The sequence below is a fragment of the Cuculus canorus genome, chromosome 4, assembly GCF_017976375.1.
Source record: "Cuculus canorus isolate bCucCan1 chromosome 4, bCucCan1.pri, whole genome shotgun sequence".
NCBI lineage: Eukaryota > Metazoa > Chordata > Aves > Cuculiformes > Cuculidae > Cuculus > Cuculus canorus.
In genome coordinates this window covers 2,285,552-2,312,263 of record NC_071404.1, presented here as the reverse complement: position 1 = coordinate 2,312,263, position 26,712 = coordinate 2,285,552, and the positions used below count along the sequence as shown (strand labels likewise).

The 26,712-nt window shown below is 51.6% G+C and overlaps 2 protein-coding genes across 2 annotated transcripts; one reads left to right on the top strand and one right to left on the bottom strand.

Moving 5' to 3' along the window:
- Positions 1 to 1,193: 1,193 nt before the first annotated feature.
- Positions 1,194 to 20,317, bottom strand: CCT7 (chaperonin containing TCP1 subunit 7). Its single transcript, XM_054066172.1, has 12 exons — positions 20,200 to 20,317; positions 15,599 to 15,752; positions 14,821 to 14,927; positions 14,268 to 14,393; positions 13,556 to 13,608; positions 11,879 to 12,050; positions 10,182 to 10,346; positions 9,078 to 9,266; positions 7,403 to 7,500; positions 5,419 to 5,551; positions 3,249 to 3,455; positions 1,194 to 1,823 (listed from the first exon to the last, which is right to left on the bottom strand). The coding sequence occupies exons 1-12, from the start codon at positions 20,203 to 20,205 to the stop codon at positions 1,599 to 1,601; spliced, it is 1,635 nt and encodes a 544-aa protein (XP_053922147.1). The 5' UTR covers positions 20,206 to 20,317; the 3' UTR covers positions 1,194 to 1,598.
- A 328-nt stretch (positions 20,318 to 20,645) lies between these two features.
- PRADC1 (protease associated domain containing 1) lies at positions 20,646 to 26,325 on the top strand. The gene is made up of 5 exons (XM_009565736.2): positions 20,646 to 20,718; positions 22,907 to 23,007; positions 24,571 to 24,680; positions 24,776 to 24,943; positions 25,944 to 26,325. The coding sequence occupies exons 1-5, from the start codon at positions 20,664 to 20,666 to the stop codon at positions 26,062 to 26,064; spliced, it is 555 nt and encodes a 184-aa protein (XP_009564031.1). The 5' UTR covers positions 20,646 to 20,663; the 3' UTR covers positions 26,065 to 26,325.
- Positions 26,326 to 26,712: the final 387 nt, after the last annotated feature.

Genomic DNA, 26,712 nt, shown 5'->3' with positions numbered 1-26,712 from the left:
GCTTCACAAAAGACAAACTTCGAGGGTCACGTTGAGAGAAAATGCCGGATGCCTCTGCGCCTCCGAAAGGGCTTGTACCGGCTGTTGCAGGGCAGAAGAAACCCCGGTTGTGGTGTAATGGACCATCAACTCAAACAATTAAAGATCGCAATACAATGATACCGGGGGGAAGACACAATTTCTTCCTCCATTAACATTTTCAACCTCGCAGTTCCAGAAAGCCAACCATGTCCTGGGCTGCATCCAAAGCAGCGCAGCCAGCAGGGTGAGGGAGGGGATTCTGCCCCTCCGTTCTGTTCTTGTGAGATCCCACCTGGAGTCCTGTGTCCAGTCCTGGAGGCCTCAGCAGCACACGAAGGATGTGGTACTGTTGAAGCAAGTCCAGAGGAGGCCACGAAGATGATTAAAGGGCTGAAGCACCTTCCATACAAGGACAGGCTGAGAGAGTTGGGGTTGTTTAGCTCTGGAAAGACCTTAGAGCAGCTTCCAGTACCTAAAGATGCTCCAGGAAAGCTGGGGAGGGACTTTCTCCAAGGGCCTGGAGTGATAGGATGAGGGAGAATGGCTTTAAATTGGAAGGGCAAAGATTTAGATTAGACATTAGGAAGAAATTCTTCATGAAGAGGGTGGTGAGGCCCTGGAACAGATTTCCCAGAGAAGTTGCGGCTGCCCCATCCCTGGATGTGTTCCAGGCCAGGTTGGATGGGGCTTGGAGCAGCCTGATCCAGTGGGAGGTGTCCCTGCCCATGGCAGGGGGTTGGAACTGGATGGGGTCCCTTCCAACACAAACCATTCTGTGATTCTATGAAATCTCGTGTTCCCCAAGAGGATTTTCCTTCCCGAGATGCCCCAAAGTGCCAGGATCCATCCCAGAAGCAGCATCAGCCTCATCCAGCCCCTCCCTATCACCAGAGCTGTAGCCCTGAACCCACTTCCATCAGGAAAAAAGCCCAATGGAATGGGCCATGAAGCAGAAGCAAAAAGAAATGTGACTGTGTGATATCCGAGAGCTTTAAGAGAGGCAACAGGCACAGATGCAATCCGTTGTGGAAACAGAGGGGTGTGCTGTGAGTCAGACCTGCTTCCCAGCATGGTGCTTGCTTTAAATGGGGCAAAACAACATTCTGAAAGGTTAATTTTACTACTAGTTAGCACCCAGCAGAAGGAAAGAAGCAGAGAGGAAGACCCCAGAGTGCCACTGACATACGGCCATCTTTTTATTGTGTTGGAGCCTGGGTTCAAACCCCACTGCAGGGGAAAAAAACAAAACAGTATAAATACAACCCAAGCCCAGACGCTCACCGCGTACCTGCCAGCGCTGGAGGGCTCTGCTCGGCGCCACTTCCCAGCAGAAGGACGAGGCGAGCCTAAGGGGATCAGTGCTGTGTAGGAAATGTTGGGGCAGGGCCTCTCGCAGGAGGTTGCCACTGCCCGGGCCAAGATTTGACGCTAATTAAACAAGGCCAGAGGTTGCCTGTAAGACCTCAAAATAACCATCTGGTGAACGGCCCAGTAATTAAGTGAGAAATCAATTAATTTTCACTTAGCACATTGGGAGGAGAGCGCCAGCCCCTGTCACCACGCCAAGGAGCGAGGTCTCAGTGGTTGTGGGGCCTTCCTCGCCCCCGGCCCCGTCCACTGGGTGCAGCGTCCACGGTGGAACGGGGGTTCTTGATGGTTTCGTCTACGGAGACGATGAGGCAGGCGGCCTCGGAGGCCGCCGTCAGCGCATTGATGCGCACTACAGCTGGTTCCCACACGCAGGCCTCGAAGTTGTCAGCGATGTCCTCATTGTTCACATCCACGCCGTACCACATTCCACCCTGGAAAGGGAGAAGAGGGAGAAGGTCTTGTTCTAGGGCTGGTTAGGACTTCAGTGCCAGCGCACAGGGAAACAAAGACACACAAACGTTGAGGTAGTGGTAGAGACTGGACTTTGCTGTAAAGAATCATGGAATGATTTGGCTTGGAAGGGACCTTAAACCGATCCAGTTCCAACCCCGTGCCATGGGAAGGGACACCTCCCAAGGCATCAGGCTGCTCAAAGCCCCATCCAACCTGGCCTTCAACATCTCCACAACTCTGGGAAACCTGGGCCAGGGCCTCACTACCCTCATGCAAAAACGTTTATTCCTAAAATCTCAATTTTCCATTTTTCAGCTTAAAAATGGGCATATTAGAGGGAAACACAAAGGAAAAGAAAAACTCAAAAGCCTCTGTTGTCAAACGGTGCCAGTAAAGCCTCATCAAAGAGGAGGTGAGCTCCACTTGACAAGGAAGCCGCAGATTTACAGGACTGAATTCCGCTCCTGTCTCACTGCCCTACCCACAGATCCAGGTTTTGCATCCCAAGATTAAGATGCTCATTTTTTTTCATAGTACCTGAAGGACGCAACAAGAAAGCTGGGGAGGGACTGTTTCCAAAGGCTTGTAGTGACAGGATGAGGGTCAATGGGTATAAACTGGAAAGGGACAGATTTAGACTAGACATAAGGAGGAATTTCTTCATGAAGAGAGTGGTGAGGCCCTGGAACAGGTTTGCCCAGGGAGGTTGTGGTTGCCCCATCCCTGGAGGTGTTCAAGGCCAGGTTGGATGGGGCCTTTTGGGCAGCCTGATCCAGTGGGAGGTGTCCCTGTCCATGGCAGGGGGGTTGGAACTGGGTGGGCTTTAAGGTCCCTTCCAGCTCAAACTATTCTACAATTCAATGATTTTGGGGCATCCTCCCTCACTCCACAGCCATCAGCGGGATGAAGTGTGGTGGGAATTACCCTACAGCACAGCTGCTGCTTCCAAGGGAAGCCCAAGGGCTCAAATTGACCAAACGAGGACTGCATGTGCTCCGCAAGATCCAAAAGGATCACAAGCAATTGGGACCTTCAGGCTTTTCCTTCTCTGGAAAAGACACAGCTCGGCCAACTTTCATCCTCTCATTACTTTCATGTTTAATATAGAAGCCTCCCTCCTGACAAACGATGCATTTTTAAAAAGCAAATCAAACCTCCCAGCTCCAGAAGTCACCCGACAACTGTGATCAAAGGGAAAAACGGATCATTTCCCTTTATAGAAACCTGCACCAACCCACGCTTGATGTGAAAGCAAAACATGGTGTTAAATCAAAGACAACGCAAGCCCAACATTGGCTTGGTTGAAATACTTCGGATCCATCAGGCTCGGAAAAAGGAAGTAAAGACATTGTAAAAACTGCTTGTTCTCCCCAGCAGCCCCGGATTCAAAGGTGGGCACCCACCTGCGCGTGCTTGGCCCGGAGCTTGTTCAGGATGTTGGTGGCATCAAAGCCAGCATTGTCGCACAGCTGTCGGGGAATGATCTCAAGGGCTTTAGCATAAGCCCCTATCAGCAGCTGCTGCTTGCCTGGAATGGTCCTGGAATAGTCTCGCAGGTATTTGGAAAGCTCCATCTCTATCGCACCACCGCCAGCAACAACCGAGTCGTTCTGAAAGGAAAAGAGAAACTCATTCTTGTTCCAGGAAGGAGGAGGGCAGGAAAGCCTCCTCTCCTCCATGTCAGGGTGATGCAGACACACCACGCCCAGGGGAATCCATAGCCCAGGGTGCTGTCACTTCAGAAATGCCAGCTTGGTGGAAGCTTCAGACATGAACCAAGAACCTCAAGGAGCAGCTACCAGCAGCTTTTCCCAGTGATGTGCATAGAAACACGGAATGGCTTGGATTGGAAGGGACCTCAAAGCCCATCCAGTTCCAACTCCTCCACCACGGGCAGGGACACCTCCCACTGGACCAGGCTGCTCCAAGCCCCATCCAACCTGGCCTTGAACACCTCCAGGGATGAGGCAGCCACCACTTTTCTGGGCAACCTGGGCCAGGGCCTCATCACCCTCACAAGAAAACATTTCTTCTTAAAATCTCATCTCAATCTCCCTTCTTCCAGCTTAAAACCGCTCTCCCTTGTCCTATCCCTGCACTCCCCAATCAAGAGCCCCTCCTCAGCTTTCCTGGAGCCCCTTTCAGTACTAGAAGCTACTCTAAGGTTTCCCCAAAGACTTCTCTTCTCCAGGCTGAACAACCCCAACTCCCTCAGCTTGGCCTTATACCAGAGGGGCTCCAGTCCTCACATCATCACCATGGCCTCCTCTGTACCCATTCCAACAGCTGCATCTCCTTATGTTGGGGATTCCAGAACTGGACAGAGGATTCCAGGTGGGGTCTCACCAGAGCAAAGCAGAGGGGCAGAATCCCCTCCCTCCCTGCTGGCCACTCTGCTTTGGGTGCAGCCCAGGACATGGTTGGTTTCTGGGCTGTGAGCACACGTTGCTGGTTCCTGTTGAGCTACTCATCCCCCAGCACCCAAGTCCTCCTCAGAGCTGCTCTCAATCACATTGTCCCCCAGCCTGGATTGAAACCATGGATTGCCCTGACCCAGGTGTAAGGACCTTGCCCTCAGTCTTGTTGAACCTCATGAGGTTTGCATAGGCACAACTCCCCAGCATGTCCAGGTCCCTCTGGATGTCATCCCTTCCCAAGATATAGGGGTGCTTTGGGGACGCTGTACCAGGGAGGGATGGCAGCCCACAGCCGCCTTGTGCTGGTCAAGTTTCCCTCACTTCTGTAAAGCATTCAAAATCAAAGATATTTGCAGCAATGCTTCACAGCCAAGTTCTGCTATTTTTTCTCCTCCCTATTTGCTTCAGCAGGGAGATCAGGATGTTCCAAAAGCAAAACAGTTCCAAAAAATCCTGACATGCTTCTTCCCATCCCCTCAGGGCACTCAGCTTCAGAGCTGTTTTTAACCAGAAATCACCATGTTAACGTGTTATTATGCATAACCCAGAAACATTGGCAGTTTTAGCATCCTCCACACAGGCCCAGCAGCTCCAGGAGCACAGAGCACACATCACACGTGTGTCAGACATCTCTCTGGGTGCTCCAAAACCTTCACAGCCAGAGGACAGTGATCCTTCAGGCTGGTCAGAACCAGCAGCTTTAACTGAAGCTTTAACTGCTTTAACTGCAGCTTTAACTGCTGCACTTTAACTGAAGTGCAGGTGAGATTAATCCTGCTGTTCAAACCTACTCAAGACCAAACCAAAGCGCCCAGAAAACTCCCTTCCCCTTTAGGATGGAGGTGCTTACAGAACACATCACAACCCAGCAGGCACCAGTTACAGCTGTGCTAAAGAGAAGCCAAAAAACAGGCCTTCCTGAAAAGCAGTTGGCAACATCACAGACACAACACTGCTCTGGCCAAGGAACAGCACTTGAGTTAATTGATCAGATGCTGCCCGTATGCACGCTCTACTCTGCCGGCTGAGAGCTCCTGGTCTCTCCACAGAGACCTCAGCCAAATGCCAGCATGCAAAAAGCTTTCTAGAAAGTTACAGCTGTGCCACATCTGATCAACAACCCCAATGCCAGGGAGGAGTCTCTCCTGGTTCTTACCTTGATTGCTCTCCTGACTATCATGATGGCATCGTGCAGGGACCGTTCTGTCTCTTCCATGAACTGCTCCGCACCCCCTCGCAGGATTATTGTGCATGTCTTTGCCTTCGGGCAGCCTGTGAAGAAGTTATACCTGCAACAGCACAACGCAAGAAAGGTTATGGCAACGGAGAAGCATTGCTGATGCCCAACAGGCTCTCATCAATACAACACCACGTTCTCAACGAGCCAGATGTGTGACTGGAGCTGTTTCACCCTATGCAGAGCTAAGGAGGAGCTGAGCCAGGCAACATACAAGTGAAATTCAAGCTGACCCAGGAAAATTCACTCTCCTCCTGTGCTGTTAGGACTTTGTGCTAACTGCTGCTCTCATTTTCACTTGGCAGGAAGGAGGCAGATGTTAGCACACAGCCCCAAAGAGGATTACTCCGCTAGCAACAGGAAGAACCCCACTGTATGACCAAGTGACCCGTCTACTGGATGAGAGAAAGGCTGTGGATGTAGTCTTCTTGGACTTCAGTAGTCTTTGACACGGTTTCTCACAGCATTCTGCTTCAGAAACTGTCAGCCTCTGGCCTGGACGGGTGCACACTCTCCTGGGTTGAAAACTGGTTGGATGGCCGGGCCCAGAGAGTGGAGGTCAATGGAGTTAACTCCAGCTGGAGGCCAGTTACAAGTGGGGTTCCTCAGCGCTCAGTACTGGGTCCAGCTCTGTTCAATGTCTTTATTGATGCCCTGGATGAGGGAATCGAACGCACTCTAAGTAAGTTTGCAGATGACACTAAGCTGGGTGGAAGTGTGGATCTGCTGGAGGGTAGGGAGGCTCTGCAAAGGGATCTGAACAGGATGGACTGCTGGGCTGAGACCAATGGCATGAGGTTCAACAAGGCCAAATGCCGGGTCCTGCACTTGGGGCACAACAACCCTATGCAGTGCTACAGACTGGGGGAAGAGTGGCTGAAGAGCTGCACGGAAGAGAAGGACCTGGGAGTGTTGGTTGACAGCCGACTGAAAACGAGCCAGCAGTGTGCCCAGGTGGCCAAGAAGGCCAATGGCATCTTGGCTTGTGTCAGAAACGGCGTGACCAGCAGGTCCAGGGAGGTTATTCTCCCCCTGTACTCAGCACTGGTGAGGCCACATCTCGAATCCTGTGTTCAGTTCTCGGCCCCTCGCTCCAAGAAGGATGTTGAGGCTCTGGACAGTGTCCAGAGAAGACCAACGAAGCTGGTGAGGGGGCTGGAGAACAATTCTTATGAGGAGCAACTGAGGGAACTGGGGTTGTTTAGTCTGGAGAAGAGGAGGCTAAGGGGAGACCTCATTGCTCTCTACAACTATCTGAAAGGAGGTTGTAGAGAGGAGGGAGCTGGGCTCTTCTGCCAAGTGTCAGGAGACAGGACAAGGGGGAATGGCCTGAAGCTGTATCAGGGGAGGTTCAGGCTGGACATCAGAAAAAAATTTTTCATAGAAAGGGTCATTGGGCACTGGCAGAGGCTGCCCAGGGAGGGGTGGAGTCACCATCCCTGGAGGTATTTAAAAGACGTGCAGATGAGATGCTCAGGGGCGTGGTTTAGTGGTTGATAGGAATGATTGGACTCAATGATCCTGGAGTTCTTTTCCAATCTAGTGATTCTGTGATTCTGTATGGTATCCAGCTTCATTTGCACTGAGAGCAAAGCATCACTGTGCGATCTCAGTGTGTCACAATCACCCCCAAAAGGCTCTGGTTTTATCTTGTGAATGAAAAATACCCCTATGCATTCTACGAGGCATTAGGGACTAATGTATCTGTTTAAAAGCACAGCAAACAGGCAAGATTCACATGAAATCTTACTCCTGTTCCCCTCCCAGCCTCATAAAACCAGCAATCTTGTTCTCACACCATCACCACAGGAGATGCCCAAACCTGCTAAAGCTCAGACCCTAACTGTCAAACTAATATTAGAGTGCTTACGCTGGACTACAGGTTCACCGCTGGTGTATTTACCTCTCTCCTCCAATCTGAGCCTCCTCAAAGAGTTCACATCGGCCCAGAACAGCATCCGACAGGGCGTTGACACTCGTCTGAATGGAACCACCACAGGCCTGCATGGAGGGAAGATAAAGAGCAGCATTACCACCACTGACAAACCAGACACATTTGCCCAGCAGACTCCTGCTCTTCAGAGATGGCCTGGCCTTGTAGCTGATGCAAAACCATCCTGCAGGATGACCCAGGGAAAAACTCTTCTCCTTCCCCTCCCCTCCCATCTCATCCATCTCAGCAGGCTACCAACACCAGAAATGATTTTTGACAGCAAAAAAGGTCATACTTCTTCCAAGTGCTGACTCATGCGCTCTGGAGTCCAGCAGCAACACAAAGAAAGCTTTGAATAAAGCACTCACAATGGAACACGCAAGAACTAGGGACAACAAACCTCCTCTGATGTCATGTACAAACCCTAATGTGTAACAACATCGGAGAAACAAAAAAGCAGTGCAGATGCAATTAGGGTGTGGCTGTTCATTCCATCAAGGAACAGCTTTGCCACTATGAAGTGACTTTACAGAATAACCACACCAGCAAAAATAATGCAATTTTAATTGCACATCTTCATAATGTGTTCAGTCACCGCCTGCTGCCCTGTGCTGGGGATGAGCAGCCTGACACTGCTGAAACCAAATCAAAAGAATCGTAGAATCACTTGGCTGGAAAAGACCTTTGAGATTGAGTTCAAGCGTACCTGTCCACTACTAAACCAGATCCCTGAGCACCTCATCTACCTGGCTTTTAAATCCCCCCAGGGATGGGGACTCCACCACGTCCCTGGGCAGCCTCTGCCAGGGCCTGAGAACACCTTCTGTGAAGAAGTTTTTCCTGATATCCAATCTGTACCTGCCCTGGTGCAACTTGAGGCCATTTCTTCTCATCCTCTCACCTGTCACTGGGAGAAAAGACCAACACTCATCTCACTACAACGTTTCAGAGAGCTGCAGTGAGTGATGAGGTCTCTCCTCAGCCTCCTTTTCTCCATGTTAAACAATCCCAGGTCCCTCAGCCACTTTGCACAACCCTTGTCCTCCAGCCCCTTCCCCAGCTCCGTTTCCTTCTCTGGATGCATTCCAGCCCCTCGATGTCCTTCTTGGAGTGAGGGACCCAAAACTGAACCCAGGATTTGAGGTGAGGCCTCACCAGAGCCAAGTCCAGCGGCACAAACCCTTCCCTGCTCCTGCTGGCCATGCTGTCTCTGATATAGGCCAAGATGCCATTGGCCTTCTTGGCCACCTGGACCACTGCTGGCTCATGGTCAGCCACTGTCAACCAACATCCCCACGTCCTTCTCTGCCAGGCAGCTTTCCAGCCATTCCTCCCCAAACCTGGAGCTGCACAGGGTTGTGTCTCAAGTGCAGGACCCGGCACTTGGCCTTGTTAAACCTCATCCCATTGGTCTCAGCCCAGGGATTCAGCCTGTCCAGATCCCCCTGCAGAGCCTCCCTACCCTCAAGGAGATTGACAATCCCACCCAGCTTAGTATCATCCACAAACTTACTATGACGCACTCAAACCCTTCATGCAGATCATCAATAAAGATACTGAACAGAACTGGACCCAACACTGAGCCCTGGGGACACCACCTGTGACCAGAAATCACAAGTCTTTATTCTGAAAGAAGGCAGCTCACCATCATAGTACGCTTGAGATCTTCCTCTGGGACACGGCCAGCACAGAACATGTCTCTGTCCGCAAAGTACTGAGTGGCCACATCACCGATGGGAAGCTTGGACAGGACCACTTTTGCTCCAGATTTGTGAATTTTGTCTAGTTTGTCATACAAGATGTTCCACTCCGCATCCACGATGGCCTGGTAATCCTGGCAGGGGGCAGGGAGAAAGGGACAAGCACTCACGTTACAAAGGTTCACAAAGGATATCCTGCAGCGCTTGCAAAGGGAGAGCTCATCTAAAACAAAGGCAGTAGAGATGCTGCTCTGTTCACACTGGCAGACAAATGCTTTCTAAGACTTGTAGGTGATTTTAGGTCACCCTATTTTATGCCAAAGAGCCACATCTGTTAAAACCCTTCCAGCAACAAAACTGAGTCGATAAAGAAGCTGGATGAACTGACAAAGAGGCAATGAGACAGCAAAAGGAGGGAGAAGGGATTATACTGATGTCTATGGGGTGTTTACAGAACGAAGCTGGGGCAGAGAGACTTGCAGTATCTATCACAGAGAAAAAACAGATCCTGAGAAACCTTCTGCGCGTCCTGGCTTCCCAAGCCGACTGTGTCCCAGTTGTCAGTGAAACACAGACACGGGCAGGCAGGAAAGCTGACAACAGCACAGAGCAACACCACAGCAGCAGCTGACCACAACAGGAATGACCATGGTGTCTACCATGGTGAACAGGGGAACTTTAAGGAAACAATTAGAATCCTGGAATGGTTTGGGTTGGAAGGGATCTCAAAGCCCATCCAGTTCCAACCCCTCTGCCATGGGCAGGGACACTTCCCACTGGACCACGCTGCTCAAAGCCCCATCCAGCCTGGCCTGGAACACCTCCAGAGATGGGGCAGCCACCATCATGCAGGAACCAAATGCATGCAACGTCACAGTACTTTCCAAGAAGGTGAAAGAGAATAACCATATCTCAAAAAAGGCCTTTAACAAGCTATTTGCAGGGGTAGGGTGTGCAGAAGGCCATCCCATTTATCCCACTGGCCCTCAAGCAGCCACCACATCCTGCAGATGGGACAAAGCGGGACAGGCTCCCCTTTTGTCTCTTACCTCCACTGTGTTTACTCTGACTTCAGCGTTCTCCTTCTCTGCTTTGAGCTCCAGCTCCACATTCAGCAAGGCAATCTTGGGAGACTGATACTTCTTGGGCTGCATTTCAAACCCAGCATAGGAGAACGTCTTCTTAAAGGCCACTCCGGCCACCAGCTGAGAGTCCTTGAAGAGAGGAATTTGTGTTAGGCTCAGGCTCCCAAGGATTTCTCAACAGGGTTAATAACTCCTAGAGGAGAATCCCAGCTTTCAGAGTCCTCATTTATAAAACGCTCACCAACAGCTGTCTCCTTTGATTAACCCACTTCTACGGAAAATAAGCAGTGAGTATTTTCTCCTCTCTGTTCACAAAACCAACCTCTATCACTTCCTTTCTACCCTTCAAGACACCGCAGCAGAAGATGCTACACACAATGTGAAGATCAAGGGATGGAGCAATCTGTTCTCTCTCTGATGTCTTTCCCATTTCTACCCTTTGAAGATGAATATTTCTCATCCACAGCCCCCCACACGGGGGCGGGTATTTCGCCCTGGTTTGTTTTTCCAAGCTCCATTGGCACCTCTGGGATTGTTTAGCAGCAGGATCGCCCTGCCCAACACTGCCCCCTGAAGTGAACATCTTGACTTTGTGTCTGGGAGAAGAAACAGCATCTGAATCTCCCACCCTGTGAGTATCCAACCACGCAGTGCAGACCTGGCTCCGCGCAGCCGCTGAAGCCCAGAGGATCCCTGCCCTAAACCAGGGCAAGCATGGAATTTCCCTGCTCTAGCTGACAGGGTGAGATGATCCAGGATCCCTCGGCAAGCCAACTCTGAAAAGCAACGTGCTAAATCACTTGCCCCATTCTCTTAGGAGTCCAACAGTGGAATACAGAAGCCAAACAATAGAGTAGGGATAACTGCTTTTATCCAGAATGGGAGACAACCAGCTTCCCTAGGGGACCAGTTTCTGCAAGCTCTGAACACCAGCAGTCCCAGACACCACAAAAACAGTTGCCGAAACGTTCCTAATTCACTAAATGAGTTGTCTGGGCAAGATAATGGTGTAATTACAATGTCTCTTCTCAATGAAAACACTCATGCACAGAGTTTACAGACAGTAACAGCCACAGAATAATGATTTAGAGAGACTGCAGCAGGCTTTACTTTATGAGCAGGAAGGTCCAAAGTGATGGGGCAAACCTATACGGGATACAGGCATGGACACACCAGCTCTCCCACAGCCCAAGAACAACTCCCACCCCACACCCATAAGAGTCTGATTCATGACAAGGACTCCAGTGCCATGGTATAAAATACACGCCCCATCTGCCCTGCCCATCGGTAAAACACCCCTTCACAATGTTTTCTTTGCATTTTTCCCAGCAAACAATCAGGTTTTGGTTCCTGAAATAACAAGGACTTCCAATAAAAGAAATATTTCACCGTGCAGAGATATAAATGGAATTTCTTTCAATAACAACTTTCACTCTAGAGAGATAAGAGTATATTTGGCTCAGAAAAATAGAGTCTTTGCCTACAAAAAAGAAATCCAGTCCTGCTTGCTTTTTCCAACAACATTTCTAACAAGAACATTGTTTTGCTTTGATAATTCCCAAACAGGCATTATCAAGCCAGGCTGCGTTTCTCCTAGAACCAACCCAAAGGATCTGCTATCACTCTCCTATCCTTTCAGGACCAGCTCCAACAAAACTTACTTCCAGAGCACCTCCTTGCACCTTCTTTATTCCAATCATTTTGAGTTGTAACAAGTCGTCCAACATCATGACAGCATCTACAACCATCTTGGAGAAAAACTCCTTGCTCTGCGAGATCAGCTTGGAGCTCAGGGCTGTGGCCGCACACTTCTCCAGCAGGCTTCTCTGCTCACTGCAAGGAAGACAAATCAAGGTCTTTTTCACTTGCTGATTCACAAACTCACAAAACAGTATCCACTGTGATGAGGAGTTCCCTTCTGTCGATAGGGAGAGCATGGCACACATTGTCCACAAATGGTTGTCCCTTTTAAAGCCTGAATATCAGCCTAGCGCTGGCCAGGTTGGTTGGCTTTTAGACACCACTGAGCAAAACAGCAGGGCTCAGCATCCCTTCTCTATTCTAAAGGCAGTAAAACCCTTTAAAGGTGGCACATTCTCCAAAATGTTAACTCGGGTAATGATTGCCGTAGCAGAGCGGATGATACCACAGAAATAGGGATCCAGCTTCAAGTTACTGCTGACCATGAGAACCACCGTAGCCCACGCCGCAGGACAGGAGAAGGATACAGCTCATTTTACAGAAGGGTTTGGTTTGGAAGGGACCTCAAAGCTCATCCATTTCCAATCCTCCTGCATGAGCAGGGACATTTCCCATGGCATCAGGTTGCTCTAAGCCCCACCCAGCCTGGCCTTGCTCACCTCCAGGGATGGGGCAGCCGCGACTCCCCTGGGCAACCTGGGCCAGGGCCTCACCACCCTCACTGTGAAGAATTTCTTCCCAAGATCTCATCTCAATCTCCCCTCTTTCAGCCTAAAACCATTTCCCCTCGTCCTATCCCTGCACTTCCTGATCAAGAGCTCCTTCCCAGCTTTCCTGAAGCCCCTTTCAGCACTGGAAGCTACTCTAAGGTCTCCCCACAGCCTTCTCTTTTCCAGCCTGAACAATCCCCACTCTCTCAAGCTGGCCTCATAGCAGAGGTGCTCCAGCCCTCGGATCACCTCCATGGTCTCCTCTGGACTCACTCAGACAGAACTATGTCCTTCTTGTGCCGAGGACTCCAGAACTGGACACAGGGCTCCAGGTGGAGTCTCACAAGAGTGGAGCAGAGTGGGAGAATCCCCTTCCTTGCCACTGCTTTGGAAGCAGTTTATTTAAGATGGTTAAACAGTTCAAGCTGAAGCTTTACTGCAGGTATCAGCAAGGTCAGATTAAGCTGACAAGCTCAGAACGCAGGGAGAAAATTAACTCTAGTGTTCTCATCCCAGCTGAAGGGATCATTTCCTTACTACTATTCACTATCTCACTTCATCTCTCTAACAGCTAAAAAGTGATCTGATTTTCAGAGCACTGAACTTCTAACAGTGCCACTGATTACAGGAAAAGCCACAAGTCTCCACCACCACTGGAAAAAAGAAATCAGGCCACTTATTTTGGTACCTAGGTTCCTCCATCTGCGCTGAAAGCACTGGCCTACATACGTTGCTGCAGCCTGAGCGTGAGCACAGCATCAGCCCCGGAGGAGCAGGAAACTCCAAAGGTTTAAGGATAACCCTAGTACAAGGCTACAGCTGCTCGGCCTGACCTTGAGACCTGAGCCAGAGCGAGAGCCAGTAACAACCTCACACCAGCTCATGAGGCCCGGCTACACAACCAGGTCATCTGTAAGGGGAACTTACTCTTTATCTTCTTTCTTCACTGAAACAGCGATGTCTTTGATCTTGTTTACAGCCTGCCAAGACACAAGCCAACAGCTGGATTAATGACTCGTTTTCATAAGCTGATCAGATCTCAAACTTCCCATTGTATTTTATGTGACTTATAATTCCCTACTTCAACATCACTGAAATTTCAAACAATTAAGCTATTCCACCCCTTCCAGCCAAGTTATTCTAAGAAACACTGCAACGTAAGTTTAAGAGGATTGGGAAGAGGATTGGAACTGCTTCACTGTTTTCAGCAGAGATCTGGGGAACCAAAGGGCCACGTAGGGAGTTAACATCCAGAGAAGGTTCAGCTTAACAGGGCTTCACGAGATGTAACGTTTACTGAGGAGGAGGAGTAAATATTAGGAGGACGGAAAATTAATTATCCCGTTTATTCATTCTTTCTTGGAAAAGAACAAAGGAAGCGATAGCACGCCAGAGGTGCCACCTGGTAATAACAGCTCACTGACACCAGGAAAGGCAGCTCACATTTGCTGTAAGACATCTCGAGATCGCTACTGTCACTCCCTACACTCATTCATGACTAAATTTTGCCTGGAATTGTGCTTTTTTTCCTCTTTGGCACAGAATTCCTCTCCCCAGACGCTCTGGTGGAGCCAAAAACACCCGTCAGCGCTGCAGCAGCAGCCAAGCCCTCCCTCGGCTACCAGCAGTGCTTCCTTACCAGCTGTGTTGCTGTGCGGAAGGCACGGATGATGATTTGGGGATGGAGGCCTTCCTCCACGTAGGGCTTCACTTGTTTCAGGAACTCAGCAGCAAGCAGAGTTACAGACGTGGTGCCATCACCAACCTGCACGAAGAGGAAACGCCTTGTGTCATCCATACACTGCAGAGCCACTGTGATACAGCTTCAAAACCACACAGAGGACATCAGGTTTCAGCATTTTCTCTGCTCGCAGCTTTGTGGTTGGATTCTTTAGTGATTAAGAAGGGCTGGCTTCAGACTACGTCCCATCTGAGGGTGAAATCTCATTTCCCAGTCACTTCTGTTCAGGAAATGTGAACTTTGTGTCTTTGAAATTTCTGAATCGCCCATCAGACAGGGCTGAAACAGTGTAAAAGACCCCAAAGTTATCACAAAAGAGAAGACATCAAAGAAACAAGAATAAACGCGCCCTCTCCATGAGGGATTCCCACCTGTGGGCACAAAGCCCACACAACCACTGGTGGGAGTGAGCCATGTTATGCTTCCAAGTGCAACCAGACTGCTCTCCTACCTCTGCATCTTGAGATTTGGCGATGTCCACCAACGTCTTTGCAGCAGGATGGACAACATCAAGGAGCTTCAGGATGGTGGCACCGTCATTAGAGATTGTGGCTTTGCCTAGGATTGATGTAGACAGGGAAGTCAGGCTCAAGCTCTGAGCCCTGCTCACTCTGAAAGGGCACCTAACATGCAAAGAAGCTTTTCAGACCTCTGAGATATTAATACAACAGTAACTTCGGACCAGCTGATCTCATTGCACCTCACCATTTTGCTTTCCAGGTCAAACCTGGCCCAAACCTGTTATTACGCTACAGATCCAGCACTACTGTGAATTTTATCATATCTAAACCACAGCCTCTCATCCCCAATTTCCACTTTAAGTCTTTTTTTTTCAGCCAAGGGACTATTTTTTATTTGAAGGCCTTGAAAACCTCCAGGGACAGGGCAGTCATGACTTCTCTGGGCAACCTGGGCCAAGGCCTCACCACCCACAGAACATTTGTTCCTAAGATCTCATCTCATTCTCCCCTCTTTCAGCTTAAAAACGTTCCTTCTTGGCCTATCCCTGCACTCTTTGATGAAGAGCCCCTCTCCAGCCCTCCTGGAGCCCCTTTCAGTACCGGAAGCTGCTCTAAGGTCTCCCCGGAGCCTTCTCTTCTCCAGGTTGAACAACCCTAACTCTCTCAACCTGTCCTCATATGGGAAGCATTCCAGTCTGTTGATCATCTTCATTGCCTCCTCTGGACTCGCTCTAACATGAGGGTCTGTAGTGAGATTCCAGTGCTTACCCTGGTCATCCACAATGAGCTTGTCCATGCCTCGAGGTCCCAGGGTAGTGCGCACGGCTTCTGCGATAACTTGGCAGGCATTGATGTTGCTGATGAGCTGGGGGATCCCCTGTGAGGTGTCCGTCCCCTCCTTCAGCACGATAACCGGTGTTGGCTGAAGAGAGACCACACAGCAGAACCATTACCCCAATCCCAACAGCCTGTGGACAACCTGGAGTTGCACTCTTCACAAAGCCCAGCAAGCAAGATCAAAACCTGCAGCCTCTTTAAAGTTCAAAGAATCGGAGAATCATGAATGCTGGAAAAGACCTCTAAGATCATCCAGCCCAACCATCAGCCCAATGCCACTGTGCCTACCAAACCATGTCCTAAAGTGCCATGGCTACATGTTTTTTGAACACCTCCAGGGACTGAGACTCCACCACTGCCCTGGGCAGCCTCTGCCAATGCTTCACCACTTTGAGTAAAGATGGTTTTCCTAATACCCAACCTAAACCTCCCCTGGTGGAACTTGAGGCCATTTCTTCTTGTCCCATCACCTGACACTTCGGAGAAGAGACAAACACCCATCTCAATAAAACCCCATTGCAGGGAGCTGTAGGCAGTGATGACATCTCCCCTCAGCGTCCTTTTGTCCAGGCTAAGCAACCCCAGGTCTCTCAGCCATCTCTCACAACCCTCATTCCCCAGCCCCTTTCCCAGCTCCATTCCCTTCTCTGGACATGCTCCAGCTCCTCAATGTCCTTCTTGGAGTGAGGGGCCCAAAACTGAACACAGGATTCAGGATGTGGCCTCACCAGCACCAAGTACAAGGAGATGAACCCTTCCCTACTCCTGCTGGCCACACCCTGGCTGATCCAAACCAGGATGCTGTTGGCCTTCTTGGCCACCTAGGCCACTGCTGGCTCATGTTCAGCTGCTGTCAACCAGCACCTCTAGGTCTTTTTATGCCAGGCACCTTTCCAGACACTGTTCCCCAAGCCTGGAGCACTTGGCCTCGTTGTATCTCATACAATTTACCTTGGCCCATGGATCCAGCCTGTCCAGATCCCTCTGCAAAGCCTTCCTGCTCTCCAGCAGAGCAACACTCCTGCTCAATCTGGTGTCATCTGCAAACTGAGGGAGCACTCGATCCCCTCATCCAGATCATGGATAAAGACGTATTAAACAAGACTGGCTCCAAAACTGAGCCCTAGGGACACCACTTGTGACCAGCCACCAACAGGTTTCAGCTCTGTTCACCACAATTCTTTGTGTTCAGCCATCCAGACGTTTTTTTACCCAGCAAAGACTGTGTGTCCGTCTTCTGCCTTCACTCAAGCTAACTGTCCTCCATCTCCCACAGTATCACTGGAATTCACCCAGCTGTCTCCAATATACGCACCGGGACCATAACTGTCCCCCGAACAAGCGGGTTTCCTCTGTACAGCCAAGTTCTGATCCTGATTTTAGGCTGCAGAAGCAGCACATGCAGTAATTACTGAGTCAGTGGGGAACTGCACAAGTGCTACAACCGGATCTGTGATTTTGTATTACAGCCAGTGAGATGTTCAGCAGAAGAGAAGCAACAGTTCTTTCCTCTCGCACTACAAATCAGTCTGAGCTGTCCCAAAAGATGTTTTCACAGCGCGGATGTGCTGAAGGAACACAATTTAAGCGCTCACACCTGCCTGACTACGTAAATTGCGTCAGAGACAGCTTAGAGGGCATCAGAGGCCACAGCAGATGAGGGCTTCTCGCTGTGCTCCAGGAGTGCCTGAGCTCATTCCTGAAAGCAAACTAAACGTGCCTTACAGGCAAAGTTTTAATGTCTGCACAGTCCAAATTGGTGAGGCATCAAGCTTTAAACACCCACCTGAGGGCACAGAACAAAATTACACTACGACTGCTGCACTGCAGAACAACAAAACTAGTGCCATGGGTCTGATGGGTGAGGATGGCAGTGAGGCCTCCGTAAACCGTGGAGAGATCATAAAAGCATTAAGGTTGGAAAAGACCTCTAAGATCATCCAGTCCAACTGTCAGCCCAACATCACCGTGCCTTTTTGAACACTCCAGGGATGGAGACTCCACCACTTTCCTAGGCAGCCTCTTCCAATTCTTCACCACGCTTTCAGTAAAGATATTTTTCCTAATATCCAATCTCAACCTCCTCCAGCTCAACTTGAGGCCATTTCCTCTCATCCTATCACTTGCTACTAGAGAGATCTCGTACTGTACTGAGCTCTTCTACAATCATCACAGCAGAGTTCTTGATGGAAAAGAAACCCCTGCACTCCCAAGAAAAACAGAGCAACACAGAATTGCTTAGGTTGGAAAAGACCTCCAAAATCATCAAGTCCAACCCCCAACGTAGCACTGGCAACTCTACCATTAAACCACATCCCTAATTCCATCCCTGTGATAGAGAGGCAGACATGGCGCCCCTGGGCTACAGCTCCCAAGAAAGCGGGTTCAGGCGCCATAACAACCCTGTGCAGCACTCCAGCTTGCAGAAGAGCGGCTGGAAAGGTGCCTGGCACAGAAGGACCTGGTTGTGTTGGCTGACAGCAGCTTAACATGAGCCAGCAGTAGCCCAGGTGGCCAAGAAGGCTAGTGGCATCCTGGCTCCAATCAGCCACAGCCTGGCCAGTAGGAGCAGGGAAATGATTGTGCCCCTGGACTTGGTGCTGGTAAGGCTGCACCTTGAATTCTGGGGTCAGTTTGGAGCCCCTCACATCAAGAAGGACATTGAGGGGCTGGAGCGTGTCCAGAGAAGGGAACGGAGCTGGGGAAGGGGATGAAGAAAAGGTGTCATGAGAGGCAGCTGAGGGACCTGGGGCTGCTTAGCCTGGAGAAGAAGAGGCTGAGAGGAGACCTTATCACTGTCTACAACTGCCTGAAAGGTGGACAACTGCCTGAAAGGTGGGAGTTGGTAGTTACTATTACAGTTAGTAGAATATTTTTGGTTTAAGCTAAAGAAGAGTTAAATTTCATCTAAGTAATTACATTTTTTGAAAGTTAGAATATCCTTAGCACGTTTTTTTTTTTTATGGCATGTTTTCTCAAATAATGTTTTTTCAGACACTGTTCATTCTTTGGAGATGATAACATCCTGTGTGGTGCGTCTTCTGTAATCACCTCAAGCAGGAAATACATTCTGTCCCCAGCTTTTGTCTCACTGCAAATGATCAACAGAGATTGCTCCCTTGTGTGCTCAGGCCTAATAAAGGATGTTTGCTCTCTAGAACTCCTGAACAAGTCTTAAGAGAGTTTAGAGCAGTGTTTTCAGCATCATTTCCATCAGCAGGGAAAGGGCTTGTTCACCACCAGGAACATCGGCAACGGTGGGACCATCTTTATGGAGAGACCAGTGGTGGCATCCCAGCTCCTCTGGAACGCCCTGTACAACTACAGAGGTGAGCATGGCTCTGTCACCTGCCCTGGCTCTGTCACCAGCCTCAACTACCCAGCAGAGAAGAACCTGGGGGTGCCGGTCATTCCCCAGGGATCAGTATTGTTTAATTATCTTTATTGATGATCTGGATGAGAGTATCAAGTGCTCCCTCACTGAGTTTGCAGGCGACACCAAATCAGGTGGGAGTGCCCATCTGTTTGAAAGCAGGGAGGCTCTGCAGAGGGATCTGGGCAGGAAGGATCCATGGGCTGGAGAGCAGGAAGGATCTACAGAGGGATCTGGGCAGGCTAGATTCATGGGCTGGAAGGCAGGAAGGATCTACCACAGGGATCTGGGAGGGCTGGAGGGCAAGAAGGCTCCGGAGGGGGATTTGGCCAGGAGAGACCCATGGGCTGGAGGGCAGAAAGGATCTACAGAGGGATCCACCCGGGCTGGATCCATGGGCTGTAGAGCAGGAAGGACCTACAGAGGGATCTGAGCAGTCTGGCCTCTTCTCCCAAGTGACTGAGGACAGGACGAGGGGGAATGACCTGAAGCTCTGTCGGGGAGGTTCAGGATGGACATCAGGAAAACATTTTTCATGGAAAGGGTCATTGGGCACTGGCAGAGGCTGCCCAGGGAGGTGGTGGAGTCACCATCCCTGGAGGTGTTTAAGGAACAGGTGGATGAGGTGCTGAGGGACATGGTTTAGGCATTGTTAGGAAAGGTTGGACTCGATGATCCAGTGGGTCCTTTCCAACCTTGTGATTCTATGGGATGAGACCAATGGGATAAGGTTCAACAAAGCCAACTGCCAGACCCTGCCCTTGGGACGCAACAGCCCCGCGCAGCTCTCCAAGATGGAGCTTCCCTGCATGAAAACTTAATCCTACTTTAGCTTAAATCAAAATATTCCACTTTTTGTAACAGCAACCACTTTCTCTCCCAGCAGGACCACAACTCCGAGCACGCACCGCGCCCCCCCAGCCCCTCCGGCCTGGCGGGACCCAAGCCCCCCCAAACACCCCCCCCTCAAACCCCCTCAGGCGCCCCCAGGCCCCGGGTAGTGGCGAGGCCGCCATGGCAGCGCGGCCCCCTCCATCCCCGCCCCAATCCCGCCTTCGGCGGCCGCTGGAGGGCGGCGGAGGCCGAGCAAGCAGAGTCAGGGACGGTGGGAGGGCGGCGGCGGCGAGGATGGCGGCGGATGATCCCGGAGAACACTCACCATCATCGCAGCGGCGCTGCTCGTTGCGGCTCCTCCGCCCCACAATACCCCGCGCGCGCCCAGAATCTTCCCGGCGGCGGGAACTTCCGCCCGCCCCACGCCCCTGCGGACGGGGGGGAGGCAGCCAATCAGAAAGCGCATCTCGTGAGTGCAGCCAATGAGCGAGGACCGAGGGCGGGACGAGGCCGAGAGCAGCCAATGGGCGCAACGCGAGGGCGGGGCCTTAGGGGGCCATGGGAGCGGCGAAAGGGCGGGGCTTGTGCATGTGCAGTCAATAGGATCGGTGAGTGGGCGGGGCTTCTAGGAACTCAGCCAATTGGTGTGTGCTGGTGGGCGGGGCTTGTGGAGGCGCAGCCAATGGCAGCAGTGAGCGGGTGTGGCTTCTTTTGGCTCAGCCAATGGTCGCTGGGGTGGGCGGGGCTTCTGGGTCTCAGCCAATGGGCGCGGGGGCGGTGCGCGCAGCCATGCTCCGCCGGTCGCTGTGGCTCTGCTTCTGCCTCTGCTCCTGGGCGGCCCGCGGTGAGTGCGAGGGCTCTGAGCCTCCCCCAAGCTGCCTTTCCCTTCCTTCTTCCCCATATGGGGGCGTAAACCCCTGCGCACCCCGGCCACGTTGCATTTCCGCCCGCCTGCATCCCAATGCGGGTGCATTTCTCCCCCGTGCATCCTAATGCAGGTGCATTTCCCATCACTCAACCCCAGCCCCACTGCGTTTCCCCTCCTGCATCCCAATCCGAGTGCATTTCCCCTTGCTGCATCTCGATCTGGGTGCATTACCTCTCCTGCATCCCAATCCTAGTGCCTTTCCCATCACTGCATCCCAATCCGGGTGCATTTCCCCTCCCACACCTCAGTCTGGGTGCCTTTCCCATCACTGCATCCCAGCCTACTTGCATTTATCCTCCATGCATCCCAGTCCTGGTGCGTTTCCCATCACTGACCCCTACCCCCATTGTGTTTCCCCTCCTGGACCCCAAATCCGGGTGCATTTCCCCTTGGTAAATCTCGATCTGGGTGTATTTCCCCTCTGTGCATCCCCATCCAGGTGCATTTCCCATCACTGCATCCCATTTCCCCTCTGCATTTCCCCTCTGTGCACGACGATCCAGTTGCATGTCTTCTCGTTGCATCCTGTCTCCATTGCATTTCCCACCCATTCACATGATCCAGGTGCATTTCCCCTCGTACACCTCAGTCCGGGTGTATTTCCCATCACTTCATCCTGGCCCCATTGCATTTCCCCTCCTGGACTCCAAATCTGGGTGCATTTCTCCTTGGTGCACCCCGGCCTTATTGCATTTCTCCTCCTGCATCCCAATCCAAGTGTGTTTCCCATCGCTGTGTCTCAATCCAGGTGCATTTCCCCTTGGTGCATCCCAGTCCGGGTGCATTTCCCCTTGGTGCACCCCAGCCCCATTGCAGTTCCCCTCCTGCGTCCCAATCCAAGTGCGTTTCCCCTCCGTGCATTGCAGTCCGGGTGCATTTCCCCTTCTTCCTGCCATCCCGGGTGCATTTTCCCTCTGTGCACCACTATCTGGGTGCATGTCCTCTCGCTCCATCCTGTCTCCATTGCATTTCCCAACCATGCACATGATCCGGGTGCATTTGCCCTCCTACACCTCAGTCCGGGTGCATTTCCCATCACTGCATCCCACCTCCATTGCTTTTCCTCTCTTGCATCCGAGTCCTGGTGCGTTTTCCATCACTGCACCCCAACTCCATTGCATTTACCCTCCTGGACTCCAAATCTGGATGTGTTTCCCCTTGGTACACCCCAGCCCTATTGCATTTCTCCTCCTGCATCCCAATCCAAGTGCGTTTCCCCCTTGGTGCATCTTGATATGGCTGTATTTCCCCTCCTGCATCCCAGTCCAAGTGCCTTTCCCATCACTGCATCCTAGTCTGGGTGTGTTTATTTCCCCCATGCATCCCAATCCGGGTGCATTTCCCATCACGGAACCCCGGCTCCATTGCGTTTCCCCTCCCCATTTCATACCAGCCCCATTGCATTTCCTATCACTGCACCCCAGCACCATTGTGTTTCTCCTCCTGCATCCCAATCCGGGTGCATTTCCCCTTGGTGCATCTTGATCTGGGTGTATTTTCACTCCGGCATTCCCAATCTGGTGCGTTTCCCCTCTGTGCATCCTAATCTGGGTGCATTTCCCCCCCGTGCACCCCAATCCGGGTGCATTTCCCATCACTGCATCCCAGTTCTATTCTGTTTCCCCTCCATTCACCCCCAATCCAGGTGCATTTCCCCTCGGTGCACCCCAGTCCCGTTCCATTTCCCCTGCTGCCCCCAATTCAGGTACATTCCTCTCCAGGACACCCCAATCCAAGGGCATTTTCCCCCTGCACACCTCGATCTGGGTGCCTGTTGCCCCTTTCCCCTTCTCCCAGTGCACCCCAGTCCCATTTTCCCATGTCATAGAATAGTTTGGGTTGGAAGAGACCTTAAAGATCGTCCAATTCCAACCCCTCTGCCACGGGCACGGACACCTCCCACTGGATCAGGCTGCCCATCCAACCTGGCCTTGAACACCTCCAGGGATGGGGCATCTCCTCTCGCAGCACCTCAGGTTGACCCAGCACTTTGGGTCCTCCAGGTGTTGGCGTTTCCAAAGGGTCCATTCTTATCCTGCAGTGGTAGTTGGGTATTTTCACTTTTATTTTCCTTCATTCTCAGCTTTTTTCCATGCACACCCAGGTTTACGCGTCCATGAATACTTATATTTCCAAGTGCTCAGCCCTGGAGACATCCGCTACATCTTCACGGCCACTCCGGCCAAGGATTTTGGTGGCGTCTTTGTAAGTATTGAGACTGAATTGGTCTCAGATTCCTCCATCCTAACATTTCTTCTTTGCAGAGCCGAGTGATGTAAAGCTTCCTAAAAAAACGGAGCTCATCGCTCTTCCCTGAGTCTTCCCTATGGAATCGTGGAATCACTAGGTTGGAGAAGACCTTTGAGATCATTGAGTCCAACCGTACCTGTCCACTGCTAAACCACATCCCTGAGCATCTCATCTACCCGGCTTTTAAATCCCTCCAAGGATGGGGTCTCCACCACCTCCCTGGGCAGCCTCTGCCAGGGCCTCAGAACCCTTTCCATGGAGACATTTTTCCTGATGTCCAATCTGAACCTGCCCTGCTGCAACTTAAGGCCATTTCTTCTCGTCCTATCTCCTGTCACTGAGAGAACAGACCAACACCCACCTCGCTATAACCTCCATTCAGGCAGTTGTAGACAGTGATAAGGTCTCCCCTCAGCCTCCTCTTCTCCAGGATAAACAGCCCCAGGTCCCTCAGCTGCTCCTCATAACCCTTGTTCTCCAGCCCCTTCCCCAGCTCCATTGCCTTCTCTGGACGACCTCCAGTTCCTCAATGTCCTTCTTGGAGTGAGGGGCCCAAAACTGAACTCAGGATTTGAGGTGTGGCCTCACCAGTACCGAGTCCAGGGGAAAAGAAATCCTGCAAGTCATTTTTATATCTTACGTCATCCCATGGAAATCAGAAATAGAAAATCTGAGTGGATTAACATCAGAAAAGGCACAAGCTGCTGGGGACGAGGAGTCCAGGGGGGACAATCCCTTCCCTGCTTCTGCTGGCCACGCTGTGTCTGATACAAGCCAAGATGCCATTGGCCTTCTTGGAACTGTTGGCTCATGTTCAGCCACTGTCGACCAGCACCCCCAGGTCCTTCTCCTCCAGGCAGCTTTCCAGCCACTCTTCCCCAAGCCTGGAGCTGCACAGGGTTGTTGTGTCCCAAGTGCAGGACCCGGCACTTGTTCTTGTTGAACCTTATCCCGTTGGTCTCAGCCCATGGATCCAGGCTGTCCAGATCTCTCTGCAGAGCCTCCCTGCCCTTAAGGAGATCAACACTTCCACCTAGTTTAGTGTCATCCACAAACTTACTAAGGATGCACTCAATGCCCTCATCCAGATCGTTGATGAAGATATTGAATAGAGCTGGACCCAACACTGAGCCACCATCCCTGGAGGTGTTTAAAATCTGGGTAGATGAGGTGCTTGGGGATGTGGTTTATCGAGTACGGTTGGACTCGATGATCTCAATGGTCTTTTCCGACCAAGCAATTCCATGATTCTATGTTTTCCAGGAGCCGTGCCTCAGTTTCCCCTTCTCGCAGTGACCGCAAGGTCTAGGCAAACAATTGAGTTAGGTCAGGATGGCTCTGCATGGAGGGGAGAGCGGCAACCAGCATCCGAGTACCTGGGAGCCATAAACCTCCCCAAAAGACACTCAACACGGGGATGAGCAGGACACGGGGCAGCGGGGATGGCCGCGGTGGGGCCAGGGAGGGGAAGCAGCCCTGATCTCCCCTCGCTCACTCCTGCTTGTCTCGTTCTTGGAGAACACAAGGTACGACCAGATCCACCTGGTCCCAGCGGATCCTCCTGAAGCCTGCGGAGAGCTGAATAATGGTGTCTTCATCCAGGAGCAGATTGCCTTGGTGGAGAGGGGGTACGTCAAGGCGTGACGGGAGTGGTTTGGGAGGGAGCGTCCAGGAGGATGGGAGGTGCCTGCAGCCACTGAAGATTTGTCTCTCTTTGCTCCAGCGGTTGCTCATTCGTATCGAAGACGCGTGTGATCCAGGAGCACGGTGGGCGCGCGGTGATCATTGCAGACAACGCCTATGATAACGACAGCTTCTACATCGAGATGATCCAGGAGAACAGCAGGCGGACAGCTGACATCCCTGCGCTCTTCCTGCTGGGCAGGGACGGGTAAGGCGCCTCAATCAAGACACAGTCGGTCTTCCCAGGTGGGGAGCAGCTCGTAGAATCACAGAATAGTTTGTGTTGGAAGGAACCTCAAAGCCCATCCAGTTCCACCCCCTGCTATGGGCAGGGACACCTCCCACTGGACCAGGTTGCTCCAAGCCCCATCCAACCTGGCCTGGAACACCTCCAGGGATGAGGCAGCCATGACTTCTCTGGGCAACCTGGGCCAGGGCCTCCCCACCCTCATCACAAAGAATTTCTTCCTAATGTCTAATCTAAATCTTCCCTCTTCCAATTTAAAGCCATTCTCCCCCATCCTATCACCCCAAGCCCTTGGAAAAAGTCCCTCGTCAGCTTTCCTGGAGCCCCTTCAGGCACTGGAAGCTGCTCTAAGGTCTCCCTGGAGCCTTCTCCAGGCTGAACAACCTCAACTCTCTCAGCCTGGCCTCATAGCAGAGGTGTTCCAGCCCTCACATCATCTCTGTGGCCTCCTCTGGACCCATTCCAACAGTTCCATCTCTTTCTTATGTTGGGGATTCCAGAAGTCGACACAGGACTCCAGGTGAGGTCTTGGGAAAGCCGAGCAGAGGGGCAAAATCCCCTCTCTCCCTACTGGCCACGCTATTTTGGATGCAGCCCAGGACACGGTTGGTTTCTGGGCTGTGAGCGCACGTTGCCGGCTCATGTTGAGCTTCTCATCTCCAGCACCCAAGTCCTTCTCAGAGCTGCTTCAATCATATCATCTCCCAGCCTGGATTGAAACTGCAGATTGTCCCGACCCAGGTGTAGGACCTTGAACCTTACCGAGGTGCACACAGCTGCACTTCTCCAGCTTTGTCTTCAGAAAACGTAGAGGTCGCAGTGATCCCCAGGTCCTACCTCGGCTTGGTGAACCAGATTTTTATCTGGTCCAGTCACAATTAATCTCTTTGAGGTGGTTTATGTGCACGTCTGGTCTTGGCTCTCTCAGTCTGGCCCACATGTCACCTCTTTATCCTTCCAGGTACATGATCAGACGTTCCCTGGAGCAGCACGGGCTCCCCTGGGCTGTCATCTCCATTCCTGTCAATGTCACCAGCATCCCCACGTATGAAATGATGCAGCCCCCCTGGACCTTCTGGTAGCAGCATGAGGCTGTGGAGCATGGAGGACTTCTTGGTGGATCCCAGGAGCTGGCCCCAGGGACAATCCTTGAAGAACAAGTCCCAACGTGCTCCAGAGATCCCACTACCCAGAAGAGCTGAAGAACAACCACCAGTACCCATGGTGGGAACCTTGAGCCCAGCACTGAGCATCCTTTGCAGTGACTTTCTGGAAGGGAAGTGGTGGCCCAGAACAGGCCAACGCTTCCCCTGGAAGCATCTTAATGACGTGCAATGTGCCGAGGGCAACTTGTGCTCTGGTTTGAGAGGGATGCAGGGATGGGAGGGAGATACAGGCTTGGTCTGTACTGCAGGGCTCGCCCGAGGTCTGTATATTTTCGTCTGAGTTAATGAAGTCTGAACAAGTTTTAGAGAAAGGGAAGTTTCTTTTTTTTCCATCAGCCAGGGGATGAAGGGATAAATCACATCCCCTAACAATGTTTTTCCTAGTGAACTTCCCCAGGTGCCTCCTGCAGGTGGGGCACAGCTCACATTGGACCCCTGCACAACCTGGATCAGAAAGAGCCCCAGGGGACAGCATTGCTGCTGACATCTGTCCCCAAGGTGACCGGGCTGGTCACTCTGACCTCTGTGAGTGTCCTCCTCATCTCCACATCTGTCCCCCCACTG

Coding starts and splice junctions, on each gene's coding strand:
- CCT7 (XM_054066172.1), bottom strand. Junction 14,928..15,598: donor GCTCATTGTGGATGACCAGG/GTAAGCACTGGA, acceptor CATCAATCCTAG/GCAAAGCCACAATCTCTAAT. Junction 5,552..7,402: donor GCTCAGATTGGAGGAGAGAG/GTAAATACACCA, acceptor GTGCTGTTGCAG/GTATAACTTCTTCACAGGCT.
- PRADC1 (XM_009565736.2), top strand. CDS start 20,664: ATGCTCCGCCGGTCGCTGTGGCTCTGCTTCTGCCTCTGCTCCTGGGCG. Junction 23,008..24,570: donor AGGATTTTGGTGGCGTCTTT/GTAAGTATTGAG, acceptor TCGTTCTTGGAG/AACACAAGGTACGACCAGAT. Junction 24,944..25,943: donor TTCCTGCTGGGCAGGGACGG/GTAAGGCGCCTC, acceptor TTATCCTTCCAG/GTACATGATCAGACGTTCCC.